The sequence below is a fragment of the Heteronotia binoei genome, chromosome 15 (genome assembly GCF_032191835.1).
Source record: "Heteronotia binoei isolate CCM8104 ecotype False Entrance Well chromosome 15, APGP_CSIRO_Hbin_v1, whole genome shotgun sequence".
Classification (NCBI taxonomy): Eukaryota; Metazoa; Chordata; class Lepidosauria; order Squamata; family Gekkonidae; genus Heteronotia; species Heteronotia binoei.
Window position 1 is genome coordinate 63405842 of NC_083237.1, and position 22047 is coordinate 63427888.

The following is a 22047-nucleotide window of genomic DNA, read 5'->3' on the forward strand; positions in this document are numbered from 1 at the left end:
AGCCATCAGCCATATACTGTTTACCGCCTATGTCTGTAAGATTGTTTCCTGTGGTGCTCCTGTTTCGTAATGCCTGGTTTTTGTTTGTTTGTTTTTATGATATTATTTTATCTCTGTTGTTTTATTGTTGCGAGCTGCCCTGAGCCCGCTTGTGGGATAGGGCGGGAGATAAATCTAAAAATTACAATTAAATTTTAAAAAAAGTTAAAGAAATGTGACTGAAAAGCAAAGGCGCTCAGGAAACCACAGACAAATCCCATAGGTGCAAGTGGCGCTAACACAGAGCCGCGTTTCATGCCGTGATCACAACCTGCTTTCTTAGCAAGCTGTCGCATTCTTCCAGGTATAAAATATGTCTGCTCGGCTGCTAAGCAACCAAACACCAGGCCTTGAGGTTCCACGGCCCACAAATCCAAAAACGAATATGACTTTTTAACATGAAAGAGGGGAAAAGTCCCAGGGCCTGTAGACTACCAGAAAGGCCACAATTCTGCCGAGGAGGAGAGGACCACGTTTGAGGAGAAGCTTGAGAAGTTCAGCAGCCTGTGAGGAAGCCTGAAATGTCCCCTGCCCAGCTGATGTTGAAAGAAAGAAAGATATTGGATTTATACCCCTCCCCCTTCGCTCTGAATCTCAGAATGGTCACAATCGCCTTTACTTTCCTCCCCCGCAACAGACATCCTGTGAGGTGGGTGGGGCTGAGAGAGTTCTCCCAGAAGCTGCCCTTTCAAGGACAACTCCTGCAAGAGCTATGGCTGACCCAAGGCCATTCCAGCAGCTGCAAGTGGAGGAGTGGGGAATCAAACCCAATTCTCCCAAGTAAGAGTCCGCACACTTAACCACTATAACAAACTGGCTCTCATGTTATGATTTGAAAACCCTTGTTCTTCTGGGGTTCTTACCAAAGCTCTACTTCCCTTACCCCCCTTCCTTTAACCACAACAGGGATTATGACCAGCTTGACTCCATGGCTTTTTCGACGATGAGCGTCCTAGAATCATAGAGTTGGAAGTGATCTCAAGGGTCATCTAGTCCAACCCCCTGCACAATGCAGGGAATTCACAAATACCTTCCTCCCCTCCACACTCACGGTGACCTCCGCTCCATGCCTAGAAGATGACAAAAAACCTCCAGGATCCCTGGCCAAACTGGCCTGGAGAAAAATTGTTTCCTGATCCCAAAGTATCAACCAGCGTTTCCCACGGCATGTAAGAAGGGGCCATGAGAACTAAGCCCTAATGCAGTCCTTCCCTTCCTTGCCCTCCCTCCCATAATCAGCCTGCGTTCACAGGATCCAAAAACACAACTGTGAAGTGGCAACACGAAATGAGTCTACAACTAGTTACTCGTCTTGTATTATAACACAAAAATAGTTATTTAACATTTTTATGGTTATTATTGTTAATTCTCTGTGTAAATGATATTGGTGAAATTTGTAAGTCGTTTTAATTAAAAAGTATAGTATCACAGTTATGGTTTTTTTGTATTCAGTATGATATTTACACTGTGATCCCATTTGTTGTTTTTTGTTTTCAGTTCACGCAGCCTTGCTGTCAGATGGCTATCTAGCCTCTGTCTGAAAACCTCCAAGGAAGGAGAGCCCCACCATCTCTCAAGAAAGCCTGTTGACTTGCTCATCCCAGAGCCAGTTTGCTGTAGTGGTTAAGTGAGCAGACTCTTATCTGGGAGAATCGGGTCTGATTCCCCACTCCTTCACTTGCAGCTGCTGGAATGGCCTTGGGTCAGCCGTAGCTCTTGTAGTCCTTGAAAGGGCAGCTTCTGGGAGAGCTCTCTCAGCTTTACCCACCTCACAGGGTGTCTGTTGTGGGGGAGGAAGATATAGGAGATTGTGAGCCGCGCTGAGATTCAGAATGGAGGGTGGGATATAAATCCAATATAGAAGAAGATATTGGATTTATATCCCGCCTTTCACTCCGAATCTCAGAGCAGCTCACAATCTACTTTATCTTCCTTCCCCACAACAGACACTCTGTGAGGTGGGTGGGGCTGAGAGGGCTCTCACAGCAACTGCCCTTTCAAGGACAACTCTTGCAAGAGCTATGGCTGACCCAAGGCCATTCCAGCAGGTGCAAGTGGAGGAGTGGGGAATCAAACCCGGTTCTCCCAGACAAGAGAGCTCTGGCTGACTCAAGGCCATTCCAGCAGGTGCAAGTGGAGGAGTGGGGAATCAAACCTGGTTCTCCCAGATAAGAGAGCTATGGCTGACCCAAGGCCATTCCAGCAGGTGCAAGTGGAGGAGTGGGGAATCAAACCTGGTTCTCCCAGATAAGAGAGCTCTGGCTGACCCAAGGCCATTCCAGCAGGTGCAAGTGGAGGAGTGGGGAATCAAACCAGGTTCTCCCAGATAAGAGAGCTCTGGCTGACCCAAGGCCATTCCAGCAGGTGCAAGTGGAGGAGTGGGGAATCAAACCAGGTTCTCCCAGATAAGAGAGCTCTGGCTGACCCAAGGCCATTCCAGCAGGTGCAAGCGGAGGAGTGGGGAATCAAACCCGATTCTCCCAGATAAGAGTCCGCGCACTTAACCACTACACCAAACTGGCTCTCTTATCTTATCATCACCTTTTTCTTCTACCTTGAATCTATGCTATACTCCCTGTTCCACTACCCCTTGGGAGCACAGCATCACCACTGACCTCATCCCACTAGGCAGCTTCAGGAGCTTAACTTTTCCCCTGAAATCCACCTCCATTAAATGTGTGTGTGTGTGTGCACAAGCGCGTGCGTGCAAGAACTCTATGCACAAACTGGGCAGCGACTCTCTGTCAGCCTGCTACTGAAACTGACCCAAAGAAGGAAAGGTTCAGAAGTTGGCTTTACCGAGTCAGCCTGCTAGGTCATCTGCCTATGTCCGTTTAGAGACATTCAGCCCACCTTTTCACGAAACAGAATCTCAACATACAATATGAAATGAACTTCAAACTCAAGGCTCAGATCTTAGCCTGGCAAATATATACACTGAAGGCCACCGACAAACAAACGGGTCTTCGAGGCCTTATTAAAATTACCCAGGTTTTGGATCACACGAACACAGTTAAAAGTTGGCTCCGTGATCTAAGCACCACTCCACAAAATGCTTCCTCAGGCACAGCCACCGATAGCTCTTCTTTGCCCCGGGAACCTAAAGATTCCTTTGGTTGTAGAAACACTGCCTGGACTAACAAGGCTGGTCTACTAAAACCATCACCTGTGAATACTCAGGGCTTTTTTTTGAGCCGGAACACACAAGAACGCAGTTCTGGCTGGCTTAGTGTCAGGGGTGTGGCCTAATATGCAGATGAGTACCTGCTGGTTTTTTTCTACAAAAAAACCCTGTGTGAAATGAGGGTGCTGTTAGGGGGTGTGACCTAATATGCAAATGAGTTCCTGCTGAGCTTTTTCTAGGGGAAAAAAACCTCTGCTGACTCTTCATCAATGTAGTGCGGCCTAAAAAGCATCAATCCCATGAGGCTTATAATTTAATAAAAATAAAATAAACATAATGATCATCGCGAAGTACTTCCATTTTCCACGGCCATACCTTTTGCCAGCAGTCAAAAACTGCAACTCCTTAAGAATCTTCTTAACGATAAGAACCCTGAGGTTACATACAAATTAGCAAAATTTGGCTGGCTTGCCCCAAGATTAAGGAAAACCCTAATAATTCAGTCAGGAAATGGCTAAATACCTTTGCCAATCTGTTTGTTGTAACGGCCATGTTCTGTTGTAAGTTTTATAACAGTATTTTATGCCTTTTATGTACGATTTTATGGTCATTCAGTTTTAATTTTGTACGATTTTACTGTTTTAAATGCTGGCTTAGGGTGTGAATAAACTATATTGATTGACTGAAGCATCAATCCTACTGGTCCAAATTACCTGCCGTCGTTTGCAATCTAAGATTAGACTCCCGACTCTCATAAAAAATTCACTGCCTAGTGACAATTCTCATTTGGAAATCAGTCCAGTCCTCACAGGATGGATACGGTCACACCACTTAGTGAGAAACACACGCGGCGGAAACACAAACCTGCTGCCCGACCGTGAACGCCTGGTTGTTGAACTGCTGGATGAACTCAGCCGCCATTTTGTCTGAATCGTAAGGATTGGAGTCGACGCTCTTCTTCTGAAGGAAGTCTATCTCAATGGTCATAGTACCGATGCACTGCTTGGTCTTATCAAAGTTATACATGGAAACTGAAAACGGGGTGGGAGGAGAGACGAGGGGGGGTGGGGGGAGAAGACAGGCAATTCAGTACTGTGTGGCAGGTTTCTAATCTGAGCCCTTCCCGGCCACCCACTTAAGAAAAACACCTTCAAGGAAAATGAAGAGTGTCAAACAAATGTTTAATTTACTTCAACACCCTCTTTTAACCGAAAGAACAAGCTGTGAAGTAATGCTTAATTTTAAAGCAGGCATACTTCCAACCCATCGACTGCTTCATGACTTTATGCTATAAGCCACTAAGAAGTCTCCTTTAGACAAACACTTCAAAATAAAACCTTTATTTAAACAGGAGCAAACGCTTCTTTGTCTAGACCAGGGGTGTCAAACATGTGGCCTAGGGGCCGAATGAGGCCCTCGGAGGGCTCTGAGCAACTGGCTGTCATTGGTTTCCTTCTCCCTCTCTCTTGCTTCCTTCTGTATCACAGCTTGCTTTGCAAGTCTTGCTCAATCGCACAGGAGCTATAGAGCAAAGTCTCTACTTTCTCCGTTGGCTGAGGCTTCCTTTGCCCAGTTCCCTGGAACCCACAGGAGAGATACAAAGACCCAGTGCTAATGTTTTAAGCATGTTTTATTTTAATTTTTAAAAAAAAAAAAAACTTTGTGTTTGTCTGTGCCCTTTATAAAGTTTATACCTCTGCTGCCTAATCTTAAATAGGTACACACATGGCCCAGCCCAAGGGCTCACCTATGTCAGATCCGGCCCTCATGACAAATGAGTTCAACGCCCCTGATCTAGACTGTCTGACCGTGAGATCTAGATGTCACAGTCTTGTGAGTTTGGAAAGTGTGTTACTACCAGGGGTGGAATTCTAGCAGGAGCTCCTTTGCCTATTAGGCTACACGCCCCTGATGTAGCCAATTCTCCAAGAGCTTAAAAAAGAGCCTTGTAAACTCTTGGAGGATTGGCTACATCAGGGGTGTGTGTCCTAATAGGCAAAGGAACCCCTGCTAGAATTCTATCTCTGGACCCTGTACTAAGAGCCCTGTAAGCTCTTGGAGGATTGGCTACAGCAGGGGGTGTGGCCTAATATGCAAAGGAACCCCTGCTAGAATTCTATCTCTGGACCCTGTACTAAGAGCCCTGTAAGCTCTTGGGGGATTGGCTCCATCAGCGGTGTGTGGCCTAATATGCAAAGGAACCCCTGCTAGAATTCTATCTCTGGACCCTGTACTAAGAGCCCTGTAAGCTCTTGGGGGATTGGCTCCATCAGGAGTGTGTGGCCTAATATGCAAAGGAACCCCTGCTAGAATTCTATCTCTGGACCCTGTACTAAGAGCCCTGTAAGCTCTTGGGGGATTGGCTACATCAGGGGTGTGTGGCCTAATATGCAAAGGAACCCCTGCTAGAATTCTGTCTCTGGACCCTGTACTAAGAGCCCTGTAAGCTCTTGGAGGATTGGCTACATCAGGGGTGTGTGTCCTAATAGGCAAAGGAGCTCCTGCTAGAATTCCAGCCCTGGTCACTACAAAGGAAACTCAAAGGTTAGTTAGTAAACCCTAGTACATCGGACAAGCAACCCACCTAGAGTTCTAAAGTATTGCAGAACTAAGGTTTCTCAAAGAGAGCTTTGGTTTAAACACCCTGGGTTTTAGAATGCCCAGAGCAAGCTAACTTACACAACGACATGGAAGGAAAATGAAGACAAACATCTAGCCAAGACAGATTAGACAACTGGCTAGCAAGCTTAGGGCAGAAACCCATGAGGACATGGTGGCTTCTCAGGTCCAGACCCAGCGGGATCTCTAAAAAAGAAGCCTTCACTGATTACCGCACCAAATCCAAGCCAAGAGGTGGCCAGAAGGATGCTTGTGCAGCCTAGGGTTTATGGATGGCTTTGACGGACAGGGTGAAGCATGCCTGTGAGCAAAAGGGTTTGTTAGAAGATGGGAGTGACAAACTGGAGGCATGTTGGGCCTGAAAATGTCAGGATGGGAACTGAGAGGTATAATTTAGTCCCTGGCTACAGCAGCCATTAAGCCTGCCCCCCTGAGCTGCCCCCCTGAGCTGCCAACAAGCCAGACCTGGAAGACTTCAGAGAAGCCACCTGGCCCACCCTGCCTTTGCTGGTGCAGCTGGCCAGAGCTCCAGGACGGCAAACTAGCTGAATCTGTTCTCCTTTCCTTTCCTTTAATCTGAGTAGAAGCTCCTTGACTAAATGTCTTGAGCAGTCAAAACCCTGTGTTATACAACAGCATCCGGACTTAGCACTTAACCAATGGGAAAAATCTTGCAACAAGAAGGGTACAGTAAGGGAATCTGTCAGATAAAAGGAGTAAAACTACCTTGTGATGAGGCAATTAACTAGGTGCTGTGTTTAAAACCTATTTCTAAGGCTAATAATAAAGAGGACACTCCAAGAAGATGTGTGTTAAAGTACCAATTTGCCCCTGAGAACGATCACAAAGGAGGTCTGAGTAAGGGATCTTTCTTACTCCTCCCTTCATAACTGGAATGGGCTGTGCATTCAATTGAGATAGTATATAAACCTCCAAAATAATTTGGGATAGTTAAGTATGCAGTGATTTAGGTGAAGGAACACCTAGTAAAAAAACCTCCAAAATAATTTGGGATAGTTAAGTATGCAGCGATTTGGGTGAAGGAACACCTTGTAAAAACCCTCCAAAATAATTTGAAATAGGTATGCAGTGATTTAGGTGAAGGGACACCTAGTAAAAAACCTCCAAAATAATTTGAGATAGTTAGGTATGCAGCGATTTGGGTGAAGGAGCACTAGTAAAAAACCTCCAAAATAATTTGGGATAGTTAAGTATGCAGCGATTTGGGTGAAAGAACACCTTGTAAAAACCCTCCAAAATAATTTGAAATAGGTATGCAGTGATTTAGGTGAAGGAACACCTTGTAAAAACCCTCCAAAATAATTTGAAATAGGTATGCAGTGATTTAGGTGAAGGGACACCTAGTAAAAAACCTCCAAAATAATTTGAGATAGTTAGGTATGCAGCGATTTGGGTGAAGGAACACACACACAAAATAAAGAGCAAACCCTGAAGGCATGAGACCATGTGCTCAAATAAATGTCAGGGCTGCTCTCTCTCTCACATGCATCTTGCATTGGCTTGAACTTTTGCTCACTGCATCTACAAAGCAACTTTAAAAAAAATACTTGAGCACTCAGCATGTGCCTCCTCTTTCAGAAGAGTAATCTCATGCACCTAGGGCAGGCTAGGCAAGAGGCTATCAGCTCACAACTTGGTGCATGTCATCGTAGGGAAAAAATTCAGTGTTAGTGAATTAACACTTCTGTCAAATTCTGCAAAGCTTCTTCAGCAGCTCATAATTGAGCCAACCTGCTGAAGCCAACAAGCAGCCTGGCATACTCCTGGAGCCCAGGAAACACTCAAAAGCTCTGCGGTCTCCTCTTTTAATTCAGTAATGGCTCTCAGCGATTCAAAAAAAATAAAATAAAATGATGCTATGGTTGGATCAGTCACTTGCTCTAAAATTTCTCTCAAGATCACCTGCACAAGCCACAGATTAACAGAACAAGATGGGTAGTCAGAAAAGAGCAAGAGTCCAGTAGCAGCTTCCAAAAACCCAGAGAGAGCTCCAGTTTTTTGGGTAATGTCTCCGAGGATGCAGGTCACAGTTGCTGGCGAAACATTCGGTCTCACAATTCCAAGATCACAGCCACACAGCCTGAAAAATCTACAGCAGCCAGTCCAGTGGCACTTTAAAGACTAATAAAATTTGCAACACCTTAAAGGATAGCAAAATTTATGGCACGGTATGAAGTTTCATGAGTCATGAAATCTCATGTCCTGCCACAAATTTTGTTAGTCTTTGAAGTGCTACTGTTAGTCTTTGAGCAGTGACTCTTGAAATCTCATGCCCTGCCACAAATGTTGTTAGTCTTTGAAGTGCTACTGTTAGTCTTTGAGCACTGATTCTTGAAATCCCACGCCCTGCCACAAATTTTGTTAGTCTTTGAGGTGCTATTGTTAGTCTTTGAGCAGTGACTCTTGAAATCTCACGCCCTGCCACAAATTTTGTTAGTCTTTGAGGTGCTACTGTTAGTCTTTGAGCAGTGACTCTTGAAATCTCATGCCCTGCCACAAATGTTGTTAGTCTGAGGTGCTACTGTTAGTCTTTGAGCAGTGACTCTTGAAATCTCATGCCCTGCCACAAATGTTGTTAGTCTTTGAAGTGCTACTGTTAGTCTTTGAGCACTGACTCTTGAAATCTCACGCCCTGCCACAAATTTTGTTAGTCTTTGAGGTGCTATTGTTAGTCTTTGAGCAGTGACTCTTGAAATCTCACGCCCTGCCACAAATTTTGTTAGTCTTTGAGGTGCTACTGTTAGTCTTTGAGCAGTGACTCTTGAAATCTCACGCCCTGCCACAAATTTTGTTAGTCTTTGAAGTGCTACTGTTAGTCTTTGAGCAGTGACTCTTGAAATCTCACGCCCTGCCACAAATTTTGTTAGTCTTTGAGGTGCAACTGTTAGTCTTTGAGCAGTGACTCTTGAAATCTCACGCCCTGCCACAAATGTTGTTAGTCTTTGAGGTGCTACTGAAATCTCGCTCTTCATTGCAGAAGAACAGGCTTAACAGCATAAAGAGATCAACAAAGGTCAATGAGAAACACAGGTGATATTTTCCAGGAGGCTACAGCCATTACCTATGAATAAGATTTCAAGGTTGATGAATGAGACAAGTCCTAAGAACTAGGATCTCAGAGACAAGAATTAATTAGGCTCATTAACCTCAAGGTAGGAGGGTCACTTAGCTCTGGATTTTGCTTTCAGGTCTCTGGCCACATCCTCCTCCTCCTCCTCTTTCTGTTTTTGGACTTAACCCACATGAGGCTTTGCACTTTTAATGAAAACAGCTGCATACCTAATACTTCTTGCACTAGGCATATCCGCATAACTCACCTCATCCTACAAATCCTTACAACCCAGCGATGAAACCCAAAGACGGCAGTTGATTCCACACGCATGGGGGAAAAAATCCACTTCTGCACAACAGCATCATATACTGAACGTCATTATGAATCTCTACTATCTAGCCCAAGGCAGTCACTAACTCTGGGCACTCAGAGAGGTGGTCATCCATCTACTACTTGGGGAAAAAACATCCCAACAGATAAATGATGAGGCCAATCATCGCCTGGTCTCTAATCTACCCTTTCTGCAGCTAGTGCAGAATGCGGCAGCCAGGCTGTTAGTGCGACTACCTAGGTGGGAACATGTACAGCCTAGGCTCCGGGAACTGCACTGGCTGCCAATTGTGTACCGAGTTCGTTACAAGGTGCTGGTTATTACCTTTAAAGCCCTATATGGCCGAGGACCTGCCTACCTTAGGGACCACCTCTCTACATATGTTCCCCAGAGAGCGCTGAGATCTAGTTCTCAAAATCTTCTAAAAATCCCTGGACCAAGGGAGGCCAAGCTAAAAACAACAAGGGAGCAGGCCTTTTCGATAATGGCTCCCCAATGGTGGAACCAGCTGCCAGAGGAGGTGCGAGCCCTGCGGGACCTCAATCAGTTCCGCAGGGCTTGCAAAACCGTCCTCTTCCAACTTGCTTTTAAGGTGGAATCCTGGTAATGACATCTAGCCATCTTTATATATATGTATTGAACTGCAGCACCTTCAATTTATACTTCAATATCTTACCGAGTTCGGTACAAGGTGCTGGTTATTACCTTTAAAGCCCTATATGGCCTAGGACCTGCCTACCTGAGGGACCGTCTCTCCCCACATGTTCCCCAGAGAGCACTGAGATCGGGATCTCAAAATCTTTTGGTTGTCTCCGGGCCAAAGGAAGCCCGCTTGAAGATCACAAGGGACCGGGCCTTCTCTGTAATGGCTCCATTTTGATGGAACCAGCTGCCGGAGGAGGTAAGGGCTCTGCGGGATCTCACCCAATTCCGCAGGGCCTGTAAGACAGTCCTCTTCCGGCTGGCCCACAATTAACGGCCCTGTATACCGACTACTGAATACTGTATACTGTATACTGAATTTGTATCTGAAGCTGAATAGAGTGTAGCTCCACGACCGCTGTCTGTTTTAATGATGTATAGTTATAACAAATGTTTGATTTTAATTATATATTATGAAATGCTAATTTTAAAGTGTAATTTTATATTTTTGTGTTAGTTTATATATGTTGTAAGCCGCCCTGAGCCACTCGGTGGGAAGGGCGGGATATAAATCCCAGATAAATAAAAAAAAAAATACTGGTTTTAATTTATTTATTTAACTTAATTTACGAATTTGTAATTTAATTGTATTTTAACTGTATTTTATTGTATTAACTGTATTTTATTGTAATCATGGTACGCACCATGTCCTGTGAGCCTCCCTGAGCCTGCCTCAGCGGGGAGGGAGGGGATATAAATAAAAATTTATTATTATTATTATTATTTCTGGGCAAAGTGACTGAGAGAGCGGGAGCAAATGAACCCCATATCCTCTTGCCCTTTCCAATTTGGCTCCAGGCCAGCCTATGGGACAGAGATGGTTCTGAGAGGAGAGAGTGATTAAAATGGGGGACTCGCTGCCAGAGGATGTGGTGGGCACAGGAATAAACAGCTTGAAAAGGAGATTAGACAGATTCATGGAGAAGAGGTCTCTCAGCGGCTACTAGCCAAGGTGACTAAGCGGGACCTCCACATTCAGGGGGCATAATCCTCTGAATCCCAGAGCCAGGAGACAACATCAGGGAAAGGCCTCAGCCTCTGACTCCTGTTGTTGGATCTCCAGAGAAACTGTTTGGCCACTGTGTGAGGCAGGATGCTGGACAAGATGGATCGTCACTGGTCTGATCCAGTAGGGCTCTACTGATGTTCTCCTCAGGAGAAGGCCTTGGCCTCTATGCCCTGTTGGCCACCGTGTAAGACAGGATGCTGGACTAGAAGGACCACTGGTCTGATCCTGCAGGGCTCTTTTTATGTTCTTATGAAGGCCTCGGCCTCTCTGCCCTGTTGTTGGTCCTCCAGAGGAACTGTTTGGCCACCGTGTAAGACAGGATGCTGGACTAGATGGACCACTTGTCTGATCCTGCAGGGCTCTTTTTATGTTCTTATGAAGGCCTCGGCCTCTCTGCCCTGTTGTTGGTCCTCCAGAGGAACTGTTTGGTCACTGTGCTAGGCAGGATGCTGGACTAGATGGACCACTTGTCTGATCCTGCAGGGCTCTTTTTATGTTCTTATGAAGGCCTCGGCCTCTCTGCCCTGTTGTTGGTCCTCCAGAGGAACTGTTTGGCCACCGTGTAAGACAGGATGCTGGACTAGAAGGACCACTGGTCTGATCCTGCAGGGCTCTTTTTATGTTCTTATGAAGGCCTCGGCCTCTCTGCCCTGTTGTTGGTCCTCTAGAGGAACTGTTTGGCCACCGTGTAAGACAGGATGTTGGACTAGATGGACCACTGGTCTGATCCTGCAGGGCTCTTTTTACGTTCTTATGAAGGCCTCGGCCTCTCTGCCCTGTTGTTGGTCCTCCAGAGGAACTGTTTGGCCACCGTGTAAGACAGGATGCTGGACTAGAAGGACCACTGGTCTGATCCTGCAGGGCTCTTTTTATGTTCTTATGAAGGCCTCGGCCTCTCTGCCCTGTTGTTGGTCCTCCAGAGGAACTGTTTGGCCACCGTGTAAGACAGGATGCTGGACTAGATGGACCACTTGTCTGATCCTGCAGGGCTCTTTTTACGTTCTTATGAAGGCCTCGGCCTCTCTGCCCTGTTGTTGGTCCTCCAGAGGAACTGTTTGGCCACCGTGTAAGACAGGATGCTGGACTAGATGGACCACTGGTCTGATCCTGCAGGGCTCTTTTTACGTTCTTATGAAGGCCTCGGCCTCTCTGCCCTGTTGTTGGTCCTCCAGAGGAACTGTTTGGCCACCGTGTAAGACAGGATGCTGGACTAGATGGACCACTTGTCTGATCCTGCAGGGCTCTTTTTATGTTCTTATGAAGGCCTCGGCCTCTCTGCCCTGTTGTTGGTCCTCCAGAGGAACTGTTTGGTCACTGTGCTAGGCAGGATGCTGGCCTAGATGGGCCACTGGTCTGATCCAGCAGGGCTCTGGGTATGAAACCCTCGGCGTCTATGCCCTGTTGTTGGCCCTCCAGAAGAACTGGTTGGCCACTGTGAGAGACAGGAGAGACTCCTCTTAACGTTCTTATGTTTAGTTGATGATCTCCTTCTGAGTGTAGATACAGGCCATGCCTCTCTGTCATCTGCAGCCTTCGTTAAGGCACCTGAGGGCAGGAATAGGTATCATGGGATCAATACTTCCTCTAAGCTGTGGAGTCTTGTGAGCTACCGCATAAAGGAGTTTGCTCTGGGGCCATTTTTCCAGTGCAAAGATGTGTGAGCCGGAGGCTAAAAAACTGCGCTCTAGCTCACACTAACTCAGCTTAGAGGGAACACCGCACGGGATGTGTGTTGAACTGGCTGAACTCATTCCTCACAGACTGGACTCAAAGGGTTGCTATTGGAAACCAGTCAGTTGGGGGGGGGGTTGTGATTGTACCTGCCTCACTATGTGTCATCCACTATGTAAGCCCCTGTGAGAAAGGCAGACTACAATTAACATAAATAAATATATACATTTTAAAAGCCTAGAAGGGCCAGGGTGTCCCATTTTCCTACAGGAAAAAGCCAGCTTGGCTCCCACTATGCACATCCGGTAAACAATCCGGAAACAAGCGAAGTCTTCGGCATACGACAGTATGCCCCCGCCTTCAGGTTCCTAGAGCTCAAGGAACCACACTTGTCAACTTCGTCCCAAGCTGTAGCTTGGTCTACTCTCTCCCAGCCTCAATGGAAGTCTCAGAGAAATGGGCCTATTCCTCCCTGCGGAGCCTCGCCCTGGGTTCTGTTGCTTAGAAACGCAGAAATTGGCCTGCGAGCCACTTCTTCCGATGTGCTTCGGCTCTCAGAAGCCTCCCCCTGGCTGCAATACACTTGGGAGCCAGCCAGCCTGCCTCTCCCACTCGCTAGTCCTTCCTGTTATGAACACCTCATCTATAGGAAAGTCTTTCCGTACTGCCTGCAGGGAATTCGCTTCCCGATTATAAAATCCCCCAGCAGGAGCGTCTCCAAGCCTGACGGGGTGGGGAAATGCTCTCCTTTCACTTGTGCAGAAAGCTTCCTGACAGTCATTCCTAGAGCTTAAATGGAATGTGCATTTTCCAAATTAGCGCCCACCTTCCCCCCCCGCCCTGCGCCTTTGCCTGTTCCAATCGTAATGCCAACTGGGCTTTCAGTGTTCTCGTTATGAAAGAGACTGGGAATTAAAACGCCAGACCAAAGATGCGTTTTGTGCAATTACCGCTTTACAGCATCACTATTTAATGACTACGTACCCTTGTCTAAATCCCCAGGATGGAATTCGAAATGACTGCCTGGAGTATGACGTGGGGGGGTTTTTTCGGCATGCGAGAAAGTCATGCGACTGACTGCTTGCAATGCAACGCGGAGCAGGGCAACCTGCCTCTTCCCTACAGTGATTTATCACTTCCCTCTGAATTACATTTCAGCAGTATGAGTCGGGCACAGGCATGCATTCATGGACGCTGGAGAGAGCTTTCGGCCAACCTGGCTGTCCAGCACCATGGACAGCGCACTACAGGAACAGGAATTCCTAGCAGCACATAGGGCTGTTGCAGAACAGGAGAGGAAAGGAAGGAAAACCAATTATGCCGGGGGCGGCTAAACTTTCTTAACGTAAGAGCCACATAGAATAAACATCAGATGTTTGAGAGCCACAAGACATGAACATTAGAGGGAGGGAGGGAGGGAGGGAGGGAGGGAGGGAGGGAGGGAGGGAGGGAGGGAGGAAGGAAAGAAGGAAGGAAGGAAAGAAGGAAGGAAGGAAGGAAGGAAGGAAGGAAGGAAGGAAGGAAGGAAGGAAGGAAGGAAGGAAGGAAGGAAGGAAGGAAGGAAGGAAGGAAGGAAGGAAGGAAGGAAGGAAGGAAGGAAGGAAGGAGGGAGGGAGGGAGGGAGGGAGGGAGGGAAGAAGCAAACAAACAGACGGGGAAGGAAGAGGGAGGGAGGTGGAAAGAAAGCAACTTTAACTTTAAATGCATTCTCCAAGCTGCCAGTATGATATCCAGCACATATCAATCCTTAAATACGTTTGGTGTCTGTTGGGAAAAGAAAGTATAGCCCTTAGCCTTGGCTGGCTACACCCACTGCAGGCTCTTTGGTGGATTCAACAGACTTGCTTGGTTCCAATTTACATTTTGGGGGAAAGTGAGACTGGGTGTGGATTCAGGTGGGGCCCTGTTGGTATAAAACAGCAGAACAAAGTCAAGTGGCACCTTTAAGAACCAACTAAGTTTTTTTCCTCTGGGCATCAGCTTCTGTGTGCAGGTACACTGTTTCATTTAGATTATACACACGCACACTTATTTTATCTGACATGAGGCATTTTTTTTTGCTATTAATCATTGATCCTATTTATTGTTTTACTGTTGTCGGTTTTATGATGTAAGCCACCTTGCCCCCCCCCCCCGAAACTGGAAAGTCTACACCCCTGAGAGACATCCCATTTGGGTAAAATTTTATCATGAAACATGCATTTTTTTTAAAAATCACCTAGTCAATATGGCTTTTGATATTCTCATCTGTAATAAACGGTGCATTTTCCTTTTTGGCCATATTGATCTCCTGTGCCCCAGAATTAGTTGTACAGGCTAATTATACAAAAGTCAGTATTTCTTCTTTTGGGTTCTGTCTACAGTTTTCCATGAGGGCCTAGAGGGCAAGGAGAGGCCTGCCTAGTGAGGCCTAGAGGGCCTGGGAAAGCCTACCTCAATTAGCTAGTGGGCCTACATCTCCCAGGAATCCTTTCTCTCCCTCTGATTGGGTGAAAGCAGTTCTGGAAAGAAACTGATCCAGAGGGGGATGGGACCTGGGAGGAGAGGATAAATAGACCTGACTAGAGAGGGAAGCTGGTTCTCTCCAGAAGGCTGAGCTGGAGGGAGCTTCAGCAAGACAGTTTTTCCCCTCACCTGGAACTGGTGTGACTTAATACAATGTTAACAGAAGTAGGGAATGCTAAGATAGTCACATTAAGACTGTATACTTGATTTCTACCACCTGTACTGTTTTTCGCCTTGCACCATCACACCAAAATCATTGTTTATAACTAAGGTTGCCAATCTAACTCAGAAAATACCTGGGGACTTTGGGGGTGGGACATGAGATCGGGATGTGACGTGAGGTCACACAGAAATTCAAAGGTAAAATGCCAAAGCAAGAGAGGCTAGCCCGGGGGTGGCCAAACTGCGGCTTGAGAGCCACATGAGGCTCTTTCACACATATTGTGTGGCTCTTGAAGCCCCCCCCCCCCCCCCCCCCCCGTTGCTGGCTTGGAGAAAACGTTTCTTTAAATCATTTCTCCAAGTCAAGCCAGCCTGCAGCTTGGAGAATGCATTTAACGTTAAAGCTCCCCCACCTATTTGCCTGGCTACCTACCTACCTGCCAGCTTTCCTTCCTTCCTTCCTTCTTGTGGCTCTAAAACATCTGATATTCATTCTATGTGGCTCTTATAGTGAGCAAGTTTAGCCACCCTTGGGCTAACCCAAATGAGCATAACCTTGAGGGATACTGCCGGGGCAAAGGCATTTATAAGTTTCAATGACCAATAGGCTACTGTGCAGCAGCAAACTGTTTGGCACAGCGTTACGACTGAGATGAACTTTACAAAGAGACAGAGGGGATCCAATCCAGAACTTACTTTACAAGTAACCAAGGTTGTCAAAAGTACTGTGATTGTTAAAAATTGTCGTTAATAATATATACATCTATAAAACATATTCTCACAAAGTGTTCTTGTGGCGAGGTCCATTATGTATTTCTAGCACGTCGCTAGCCGTTGAAAAGGAATTGTCAGACGAATTGACAAATTATTGACAGATCTGCACAATCATCTAGTGAATTCAAACAACTGCTCTTAATATAGTGGACTGCATGAGATATGTTTTTGAACTACCTGTTAATGTGTTAAATTTTCAGCACAAGCAAACTATTTAAAAATATCCACCATTTATTTAAAATAAAAAAAACAATTTGAAAATTCAGTTGCAGCAATCCCTATTTACATTTAGTATCTACTGTATATTGCCAGTAATGGACACTGTAACTACTAAGCAATATGAACAAGATGCACCTTTAAGACCAACCAATTTTTATTTAGAATGCAAACTTTCATGCGCTTCTAAATACATTCAAAATAAATAATTGGTTGGTCTTGAAGGTGCATCTTGACTCCTGCTTTGTTCAACTGCTTCAGACCAACACGGCTGCCTGCCTGGATCTACTAAACAACATATATTTATTTCACAAGTTTTAATTGTACCCTTTTTCCACTTATTTTTTTCAAAATTTTATTTATTTATTATAAAAATTAAATGATAGCCTTATAGTCGTTGGTGGGCCCCCTTTGTCTCCTCCTGACAATCGATATATTTTTAGACCCAGTCTGCCACTGGGAGGGAATGTATTTTGAGACAGAAATTGTCAGGCTAACTGGTCTTCAGAATCCTTCCGAATTTATATCCTTCATTTTATACTCCATCTTTCTCTCTAATAGGGACTCAAAGTAGCTCACGTCATTTTCCTCTCCTCCATTTTATCCTCACAACAACCCTGTAAGGTCGGCCAGGCTGAGTGTGCTTGATCACCAAAGGGTGATTAACACGTGGAATTCACTGCCACAGGAGGTGGTGGCGGCCACAAGCATGGCCACCTTCAAGAGGGGTTTAGATAAAAATATGGAGCAGAGGTCCATCAGTGGCTGTTAGCCACAGTGTGTGTGTGTGTGTGTGTGTATATATATAAAAATTTTTGCCACTGTGTGACACAGAGTGTTGGACTGGATAGGCCACTGGCCTGATCTAACATGGCTTCTCTTATGTTCTTATGAGTGGTCTAAGACCCACCTGCGTGGGGATTCCAGCCCGAATGTACAAAATCCCAGCCTGACACTATGCCACGCCGGCTCTAAAAGCGGCTCTGCCGTGTGGAGCTCTGCAAGAAGTGGATTCTGTTGGTGGGCAGCCCACTGCAGAAAGCCCCCAAATAAACAACAGTTTAAACGATAAACAGGTTAATTTGATTTCTATGAACACTTTCTCGCATCATAATACACTAAGTACGGCTTTTTAAAAGTCTGTGACAAATAGCCGAGAACAGAATGATAAGTATGCGTTCAACCTACGTAAAAATATTGCCCACTGCGGCTCCGCAAAAGGAACTGTGTACATGAGAGAGAGAGAGAGAGAGAGAGAGAGAGAGAGAGAGAGAGCAGACGAAGGTTGCAAAACTGCCACAAAGGTCTGGCTTTGCCAAGTTTTCTCATCCTCTCCTGTGATTTTTCCCTGTGAAATTCCCCTGTCTTTTTCTATTGGTTTGGAATCTTCGATGACTACCAGCAAAGCATCAGAAATTTATTTCCCCTTCACTACATGCATGGCATCATCTAAAAACTTTTCATTTTAAAGAGACAGTTCACTTCAGTATACCACAGGACTACGGAAGCTATCTGTCATGGACTTTTTAAAAGCTGTCCTTGGTGCATTACTTATGGTGTGAGAAGGTGTTCGTACAAATCAAATTAAGATAACTTGTTGATCGTTTAAAGTATTGTTTATTTCGGCGGTTTTTCTCTATAGCTACACACCAAAACGGTGATTGTGTTACACATTCCAGAAACCCAGCTTGTGAGCAACTTATAGAAAACACTTACCGTCTATGTCTTGCCCAATAGAGAGTCCAGCCCATTTTCTCTAGAGAAGAGAGGAAAGAGAGAGAATTAGGCGCTTTAACAGGGAACAACTGACCACATGCCAGTATTTAAGACAAAAGAAACCTTCCTGAAGATACAAAGATTTGTTAAGAGTAAGGTTGCAGAAAAATCAAGGCCGCAACACCTGCTTGCACCTGTGGACCGCACAGCAAAGACGCTGTTGCTCTCCCCTGTGTTTCAAGAAGGGGGAGGGCAGGTTTTTATACCCTGCTTTTCTCTGCCCTAAGGTGCCTCAGAGCAGCTCACAAACACCTTCCCACCCAGGGGTGTCAAACATGCAGCCCAGGGGGCGAATCAGGCCACCAGTGGGCTTCTATCAGGCTCCCAAGCAATTGGCTCTTGTCTGCTTCCTTCTCCCTCTCTCTTGCTCCCGTCTGCATCTCAGCTTGCTTTACAAAGTTGGCTCAATCACACAGGAGCGACAGAGCAAAACCTCTATTTTCTCCATTGGCTGAGGCTCCTCCCCCTCTTGGTCCCCTGGGGAGGGAGGAAAAGAGCCAGAGCTTCCTTTGCCCAGTTCCCTGGATAACCATGGGAGAAAGACAAAGAAAGCACCTTTATGACCAACAAGCGCTAGTGTTTTAAGTGTGTTTCAAGTTTTAAAAAAAAGTTTGTATCCTTTAAAAAGTTTATATCTCTGCTACCTAATCTTAAATAGGTACACACACATGCCCTGGCCTGACATAACTCAGCCTGACAAGATCTAATTTATGTCAGATCCGGCCCTCATAACAAATGAGTAGTCATTTGTTATTGTTGCTGTTGTTCCTCTGGATGGCCAACCACACATCATAGAGGCTGAAGCCTTTCCCTGATAAGAACATAAGGAGAACCCTGCTAGATCAGACCAAGAGTTTATCTAGTCCAGAATCCTGTCCCGCACAGCAGCTAACCATTTCCCCTAGACAGCATAGAGGCTGAGGCCTTCTCCTCATGTTGCCTCCTGGCTCTGGGACTCAGAAGTTGACTGTCTCTGGATGTGGAGGTTCCTTTTAGTCACCATGGCTAGTAGTCACTGACAGACCTCTCCTCCACAAATCTATCAAATCCTCTTTTTAAGCTGCCTATCCCTGGGGCCATCGCTATAAGCACAGAAAACTCCATTGACTAGTAGGGATTGCTTCAGCAGCAGGCACCTGTGTGGGAAATAATCCAGAATCTCTTTCGGCCCCAGAATAAATTGAAACAAACAAAAAAAAAGTTTTCTTCTATGCGCACACAGATAAGCTTGTGGGGGAAAAGATTAAGGTTAAAATACAGTGTGGGAGAGAACAATAAAAAGCCATTCCTAGAGGCTTCTACGCATAAAAGTTTCAGACATCTGTTCCCTGGAGACCTTTCCCACAAAAAATCGACTGACAGAGGTCTAGGAAGAGTGATGACAGCCTGCTCCTTGCTAGCTCGTATTTCAAGGAGTTCCTCAGATGCTGGGAGCTCCTTTTGGCCCAATCTGCAAGGGAGATCTCATTCAAATTTCCTGCCAAAGAAGGGCCTGGCCAGTAGCTTGTTCCCCTGGGGCCACGAGGTTCTTTCGCACGAGGGATTTAAAAGTAGGGACAGCAGGCCGTGTCAAAACCAAAGCCAAAATTCTTATCGACGTGTCTCTTTTCACCCCTCTGATAGGGAACGAACAAGTAAAGCAAGCTATGAGGTGCCCAGGTGACCCTCACTGACAAAGAGGAGGAGGAAACTGGATTTACCCCACCTTTCACTACCTAAAGGAGTCTCTGAGCGGCTTACAATCTCCCTTTCCTTCCCCTTCCTACAACATACACCCTGTGAGGTAGGTGAGGCTGAGAGAGCTCTCCAAGAACCGCTCTTGAGTAGAACAGCTCTGTGAGAACTTGTGACTGACCCAAGGTCACCCAGCAGCTGCATGCAGAAGAGTGGGGAATCAAACCCGGTTCTCCCAGGCTAGAGTTTGCGCTCTTAACCACTACACCAAAGTAGCTCTAGGTGATCTGACAGCCATGCTCATGGCATATTACAAGCGGTTCTTTGGGTATGCCAGAACAGTGCTCTGCTTTAACAATGTAAGGGAAGTACATACAATATTCAGAGAAGAACAGAGCTGGAAGGGACCTCCAGAGTCATCTAGTCCAACCTCCTGCACAATGCAGGAAATTCACAAGTAAAAGGAAGTACTTCTTCACCCAAAGGGTGATTAACATGTGGAATTCACTGCCACAGGAGGTGGTGGCGGCCACAAGCATGGCCACCTTCAAGAGGGGTTTAGATAAAAATATGGAGCAGAGGTCCATCAGTAGCTATTAACCGCAGTGTGTGTGTATATATATATATACAATTTTTTTGGCCACTGTGTGACACAGAGTGTTGGACTGGATGGGCCACTGGCCTGATCCAACATGGCTTCTCTTATGTTCTTATGTGACACAGAGTGTTGGACTGGATGGGCCACTGGCCTGATCCAACATGGCTTCTCTTATGTTCTTCTGTGACACAGAGTGTTGGACTGGATGGGCCATTGGCCTGATCCAACATGGCTTCTCTTATGTTCTTCTGTGACACAGAGTGTTGGACTGGATGGGCCATTGGCCTGATCCAACATGGCTTCTCTTATGTTCTTATGTGACACAGAGTGCTGGACTGGATGGGCCATTGGCCTGATCCAACATGGCTTCTCTTATGTTCTTATGTGACACAGAGTGTTGGACTGGATGGGCCATTGGCCTGATCCAACATGGCTTCTCTTATGTTCTTCTGTGACACAGAGTGTTGGACTGGATGGGCCATTGGCCTGATCCAACATGGCTTCTCTTATGTTCTTATGTGACACAGAGTGCTGGACTGGAGGGGCCATTGGCCTGATCCAACATGGCTTCTCTTATGTTCTTACTCCCCCCCCCCCCCCAACACACACGCAGTGACCCCTGCTCCATGCCCAGAAGATGGCGAAAAACAAACAAAAACCTCTCCAGAATCCCTGCTCAAAGTAGTCTGGAGAAAAATTGCTTCCTGACCCCAAAGTGGCAATCAGTGTTTCCCTGGGCATGTAAGAAAGGGCCATGAGAACGATCATTTTTAAATGGGTATTATTCTAATAGAAATAACTTCCACATAAGGCTTCAAACATAACAATGATACTGTTTGCCACCCTCCCACACACACACAATCAAATATTTCAGTTCAGATATTAATTGCTTTAGGGCATAAAATTAACACAGGCTAGCTCTTGAGCAGAACAGCTCTGTGAGAGCTTGTGACTGACCCAAGGTCACCCAGCAGCTGCATGTGGAAGAGTGGGGAATCAAACCTGGTTCTCCCAGATTACAGTCCACGCTCTTAACCACTAGAATCAGAGAGTTGGAAGGGATCTCCAGGGTCCTTTTGTTCCTTTCCTTTCTTCTCTGTTATAACTTATTTCCTCCTCAGCTTCTGAACGGCAAATTCCCACTCCTCCAACTGCACTTGTTTTCATGGATAGTTCCTTTGCTTCCGGAGAGCTTTGATACTCAAAGCTATTTTAATTTAATATCTTAAAACTAATTCAAAATTTTAATCTCCTGCTCCGGTTTCTTTTGTCTTTGAATGAGAAACGTCTTCTTTGCTGTTGCGATGTTAGACTGTAAGTTAAAGGGCGGGATGGGGCTCTTTGAATCTTGTACACAGCCTAGTTGAAAGACAGCCCCTGTCGTGCTGGAGTTAGAGCAGGGGTGTCAAACACGTGCCCGAGGGGCTGAATCAGGCCCCCGGACAACTGGCTGTCCTCTGCTTCCTTCTCCCTCTCTCTTGATACCTTCTGCATCACAGCTTGCTTTGCCAGGCTTGCTCAATCGCTACAGAGCAAAGATACTATTTTCTCCATCGGCTGAGGCTCCTCCCTTGAGGGGGAACGGGGGGGGGGAGGAATAGCTTGCTTTGCCAGGCTCTCTCAATCGCACGGCAGAGCTACTGAGCCAAGCCTTTCTTCCTTCTAATGGCTGAGGCTCCCTCCCCTCCTGGTCCCCTGGGGAAGGAAGGAAAGGGCCAGAACCTCCTTTGCCCAGTTCCATGGATCTCATGGGAGAGATACAAAGAAAACACCT

General features: G+C 46.1%; 1 protein-coding gene across 1 annotated transcript in view; it reads right to left on the minus strand.

Moving 5' to 3' along the window:
• NSF (N-ethylmaleimide sensitive factor, vesicle fusing ATPase) overlaps positions 1-22047 on the minus strand; it is a 159891-nt gene that overhangs the window by 91783 nt on the left and 46061 nt on the right. Inside the window, exons 4-5 of the mRNA XM_060255915.1 lie at positions 17942-17981; positions 4028-4194 (exon numbers count right to left, since the gene is read on the minus strand). Of these exons, the coding sequence (XP_060111898.1) occupies positions 4028-4194; positions 17942-17981 (207 nt within the window). The remainder of the gene's footprint in view (positions 1-4027; positions 4195-17941; positions 17982-22047) is intronic.